Source organism: Callorhinus ursinus, unplaced genomic scaffold (genome assembly GCF_003265705.2).
Source record: "Callorhinus ursinus isolate GAN/ISIS: 27379988/994484 unplaced genomic scaffold, GSC_fseal_2.0 scaffold7, whole genome shotgun sequence".
Classification (NCBI taxonomy): domain Eukaryota; kingdom Metazoa; phylum Chordata; class Mammalia; order Carnivora; family Otariidae; genus Callorhinus; species Callorhinus ursinus.
The window spans coordinates 46,792,311-46,797,696 of NW_027397069.1; the positions used below are offsets into that span (position 1 = coordinate 46,792,311).

Here is a 5,386-nt window from a genome sequence, read left to right on the forward strand (position 1 = left end):
ACCTGTGCCACTCCTCTGTATTCAGGGCGCTGACAGGAAAGGAAAAAAGGCGAAAGGAGTTAAAGAAACAAAGAAAAGATTCCCTAATTTTCCTTTCTTGTTTTCCCCTCTAAGCCTTTCCACATTAAAGGGATTGTCAGAGGCTGGCGTAGGAGCGGCGCGAGGGCGAAGCTGCCATTGGCTGCCCGGCTCTGGTTATTTGCATATCGGCTGCTATAAAAGCGGAGGCGGCGCGCAGCGGCGCAGCTCCAGCCGGGAGAAGGAAGGGGGAATTGTATAGTGTGGGTAGGTCGGCGCGTCCTCAGAGCCCACCGGAACCTCGAGCTGCAGCCCACAGATCTCCCGCACAGGGCTCGCAAAGAGCGTGCTCCTAGGAGCGTGCGACTCACACCCGGACCTGCAAACCAGAGAGGAATTGCTCAGCCTCTAGGAATAGCACTTGGGGCTGGCGGCATGAGTCCAGCGAGGCGCGGGGGCAGCCCCTGCCTTTTCCCTTTACAGCTCTTCAGCCTCTGTTGGGTGCTCTCAGTGGCCCAGAGCAAGACAGTGCGATACAGCACCTTCGAGGAGGATGCCCCTGGCACGGTCATCGGGACCTTGGCTGAGGACCTGCATATGAAAGTATCTGGAGACACAAGCTTCCGCCTGATGAAGCAGTTCAACAGCTCGCTTCTTCGCGTGCGCGAGGGCGACGGGCAGCTGACCGTCGGGGATGCGGGCCTGGACCGAGAGCGGCTGTGCGGCCAGGCGCCACAGTGCGTGCTGGCTTTCGACGTGGTCAGCTTCTCGCAGGAGCAGTTCCGGCTGGTGCACGTGGAGGTGGAGGTGAGGGACATCAACGACCATGCACCGCGCTTCCCGCGGGCCCAGATCCCGGTGGAGGTGTCCGAGGGCGCAGCCGTGGGCACGCGCATCCCCTTGGAGGTGCCTGTGGACGAGGACGTGGGGGCCAACGGGCTGCAGAGCGTGCGCCTGGCGGAACCTCACAGTCCCTTCCGCGTGGAACTGCAGACGCGCGCGGACGGCGCCCAGTGCGCGGACCTGGTGCTGTTACACGAGCTGGACCGCGAGAGCCAGGCCGCCTACAGCCTGGAGCTGGTGGCCCAGGACGGCGGCCGCCCGCCGCGCTCCGCCACGGCCGCCCTCAGCGTGCGAGTGCTGGACGCCAACGACCACAGCCCGGCCTTCCCGCAGGGCGCCGTGGCCGAAGTGGAGCTGGCGGAGGACGCTCCCGTGGGCTCGCTGCTGCTCGACCTGGACGCGGCCGACCCCGACGAGGGCCCCAACGGCGACGTGGTGTTCGGCTTCGGGGCCCGTACCCCGCCCGAGGCGCGCCGCCTCTTCCGCCTGGACCCGCGCTCGGGCCGCCTCACCCTGGCAGGACCGGTGGACTACGAGCGCCAGGACACCTATGAGCTGGACGTGCGGGCCCAGGACCGCGGTCCAGGGCCCCGGGCCTCCACCTGCAAGGTCATCGTGCGCATCCGCGACGTCAATGACAACGCTCCGGACATCACCATCACCCCGCTGGCCGCCCCGGGCGCACCTGCCGCCTCTCCCTTCGCCGCCGCCGCCGCCGCCGCCGCCGCTCTCGGGGCTGCGGACGCGACCTCGCCGACCGGGCCCGGGACGCCTGAGGCCGGCGCCGTGTCTCTGGTGCCAGAGGGGGCGGCGCGCGAGAGCCTGGTGGCGCTGGTCAGCACCTCGGACAGAGACTCGGGCGCCAACGGACAGGTGCGTTGCGCCCTCTACGGGCATGAGCACTTTCGGCTGCAGCCGGCCTACGCGGGCAGCTACCTGGTGGTGACCGCGGCGTCGCTGGACCGCGAGCGCATCGCCGAGTACAACCTGACGCTGGTGGCCGAGGACCGCGGCGCGCCTCCGCTACGCACCGTGCGGCCCTACACGGTGCGCGTGAGTGACGAGAACGACAACCCGCCAGTCTTCACACGGCCGGTCTACGAGGTGTCGGTGCGTGAGAACAACCCGCCCGGCGCCTACTTGGCCACGGTGGCCGCCCGGGACCCCGACCTGGGCCGCAACGGCCAGGTCACCTACCGGCTGCTGGAGGCTGAAGTAGGCCGTGCCGGGGGCTCAGTGTCCACCTATGTGTCGGTGGACCCGGCCACGGGGGCTATCTATGCGCTGCGCAGCTTCGACTATGAGATGCTGCGCCAGCTCGACGTGCGCATCCAGGCGAGCGACGGTGGCTCCCCTCAGCTCTCCAGCAGCGCCCTGGTGCAGGTGCGGGTACTGGACCAGAACGACCACGCACCGGTCCTGGTGCACCCGGCGCCGGCCAACGGGACCCTGGAAGTGGCGGTCCCGGGGCGCACGGCAAGGGACACTGCCGTGGCGCGCGTGCAGGCCCGGGACGCGGACGATGGTGCAAACGGGGAGCTGGCGTTCGAGCTGCAGCAGCAGGAGCCGCGAGAAGCCTTCGCCATCGACCGCCGCACGGGGGAGATCGTGCTCACAGGCGACCTCTCGCTGGAGCCGCCGGGCCGCGTGTTCCGGGCGCTGCTGGTCATATCCGACGGCGGCCGTCCCCCGCTCTCCACCACTGCCACCGTCAGCTTCGTGGTGACAGCAGGCGGCGGGCGAGGGCTGGTGGCGCCCGCCAGTGCGGGGAGCCCCGAGCGTTCTCGCCCGCCCGGCTCTCGACTCGCAGCGTCGGGGCCGGCGCTACAATGGGACACGCCGCTGATCGTCATCATCGTGTTGGCCGGGAGCTGCACGCTGCTGCTGGCCGCCATCATCGCCATCGCCACCACCTGCAACCGCCGCAAGAAGGAGGTGCGCAAAGGGGGGGCCCGCCGGGAAGAGCGGCCCGGGGCGGCGGGCGGCGGAGCCTCGGCTCCCGGCTCCCCGGAGGAAGCTGCCCGGGGAGCCGGGCCCAGGCCCAACATGTTCGACGTGCTCACCTTCCCTGGCAGCGGCAAAGCGCCCTTTGGCAGCCCCGCGGCCGACCCGCCCCCGCCCGCGGTCGCCGCGGCCGAAGTGCCGGGCTCGGAGGGCGGCAGCGCCACCGGGGAAAGCTCCTGTCACTTCGAGGGGCAGCAGCGGCTCCGCGGCGCGCACGCCGAGGTGAGGCCTTCCTTCGGCTGGGCGCCCCGCTCCGTGCTCCGCGGACAGGCTGGGGGAAGGGACTGGAGGGGTCTGGGTGTGCCTGGATGCCTAACCTGTCGCACTTGTTTTTTGTTTCTTGTCCAACCCCCACCTCACCCCCTCTCCCCCGCCCGCCCCGCTTCCCCCCTTCCTTGCTGCAGCCCTACGGTGCCTCCCCCGGCTTCGGAAAGGAGCCAGCGCCCCCTGTGGCGGTCTGGAAAGGACACTCTTTCAACACCATCTCTGGCCGAGAAGCGGAGAAGTTCAGCGGCAAAGACAGCGGCAAAGGGGACAGTGATTTCAACGACAGCGATTCTGACATCAGCGGGGACGCTCTGAAAAAGGATCTCATCAACCACATGCAGAGTGGTGAGGACACTTCTTTCCTGCCAAGTTCAGCGTTCCTCCTCTCCCTCCCCTGCTGCCCTCCTGTCAATCTCCGTTCCCAGCCCCCTCCCTTTTCCCCACTTTCTTCAGTCCTCGAGTTTGGGATCCCTGCCTTCCTCAGACAGCTGATTTCAAAATGTCACCTGGTGGAGGCAGCTCCACCACTTGAATAAAGAACACTCCCATCCTGTTAGGTGGAGGCAGGGGTGATGCTAGCTCCCCGAGGAGGGGAATTCTGCTCCGCAGTTCCTTAACTTGCTTCCAGCAAAAGAAGCTGAGCCAACTTCGTATGAAGGTGGCTTTATAGGAAGCAGTGTTTCTTTCAAATCTTGAATCACCGCGCTCACTCTCATACTCGCTTTTCTTTTCAGCTGCCCTGACCCTGCCTGACATTCTGAAGAGGGGGGCGTAGTTGTGCACAATCTCAGTAATCATCCTCACGCTCTCCCCCTTTCTCTTTTATGTTAGGACTGTGGGCGTGCACCGCTGAGTGTAAGATCCTGGGCCACTCTGACCGATGCTGGAGCCCGTCCTGCGGAGGCCCCAACACGCATCCCGCGCCTCACCCACCAGCGCAGATGTCTACCTTCTGTAAGAGCACGTCCCTGCCTCGGGATCCTCTGCGCAGGGACAATTACTATCAGGCCCAGCTGCCCAAGACAGTGGGGCTGCAGAGCGTCTATGAGAAAGTGCTACACAGAGACTATGACAGGACAGTCACCCTGCTCTCCCCTCCCCGTCCAGGGAGGCTCCCAGACTTGCAGGAGATCGGGGTACCCCTCTACCAGTCCCCCCCTGGCAGGTACCTGTCCCCAAAGAAGGAAGCCAATGAAAATGTGTAACCCCATGCTGCATGTGTTCACAACTTATACAGGTCACTCCGAGAAGCCCCTAAGTTATTGACTGGTTTCAGTGTTGTATATATTAAATATGCAAGATGTGCCTTAAAATGAAGCTGTTGGAAGCTATTTCCAATCACATTGGTACTGTTTGGTATTTGCAAACAAAAATGTAGTTAATGTAATTTTTATGAAATGTGTGCAGTATTTAATTTTTCTTATCATGCTATTGACTTTAATTTCACTTGCAGCTTGCCATTTTCTTAGTGTTTTTAACCTGTACATTGTGTAATGTAATGTTTGTATATAATGAAATTTTGTTATATTTTTATAAAATAAAAGCTAAAGTGGAAGTTATTGCCAAAGGAACTGTCTGTAAGACAAAAAAAAAGTGGGAATTACTTAATGGAAATTTATCTTTCACCTGAAACAACCTAGTGTTTGAGAATTTTTGCCTTGCCAAGTATACCTTGTATATCTTGAGTCTGTGGTAGATTTCAAGTTCAATGTTATTTAATTACATTTGGTTTTCTGTAAACCGAACCGTGTCACTTATAAGCACAGTAATAAAGGATTTGTCATGTGTTTGAAGAATCTGCTAATTGCTTTTCATGAAGTTGCCTACAGTTAGACATTCACAAATAATCTGAGTGCCAGAATTAAACCTTCTTTCAAGTGCTAATTATTTGGGCATCATTAATATTCACAGCAATATTAAACTTCCAAGTGTTGGAAAGTCTCATCTGAGTATTAAAAATACTTTATTTTATAAATCATGCACATCTCCATTTACATCAGGCACTCTATAAAATTCTTGTCCTCATTTATTCACTCAACAGATATTTATGGTGCATCTACAAAAAGTAGAGAAAGCTGTTTGGGCTCTTCATTCACTAATTAAACATCTGTTGAGTTTTTATGAACTGCAGTAACTCCCCTAAGAGCTGCGGTTTGAGGTTAGGAAGACATAGTCTCAAGGAGCTCTTAGCATATTAGGATGTTAATAGCAAAAACACACTCAAATGTATGGGTGAAATGACATGGTACTTGGG

At 59.7% G+C, this 5,386-nt stretch overlaps 1 protein-coding gene across 2 annotated transcripts; it reads left to right on the top strand.

The window, feature by feature from the left end:
- Nucleotides 1-260: 260 nt before the first annotated feature.
- PCDH8 (protocadherin 8) lies at nt 261-4,913 on the top strand. 2 transcript variants are annotated; one of them, XM_025875046.2, is made up of 3 exons: nt 261-3,087; nt 3,270-3,477; nt 3,964-4,913. In XM_025875046.2, the coding sequence occupies exons 1-3, from the start codon at nt 454-456 to the stop codon at nt 4,335-4,337; spliced, it is 3,216 nt and encodes a 1,071-aa protein (XP_025730831.1). In that variant the 5' UTR covers nt 261-453; the 3' UTR covers nt 4,338-4,913. The 2 variants fall into 2 exon arrangements, with proteins under 2 accessions (XP_025730831.1, XP_025730832.1); XM_025875047.2 differs by having other exon boundaries at nt 261-2,796.
- Nucleotides 4,914-5,386: the final 473 nt, after the last annotated feature.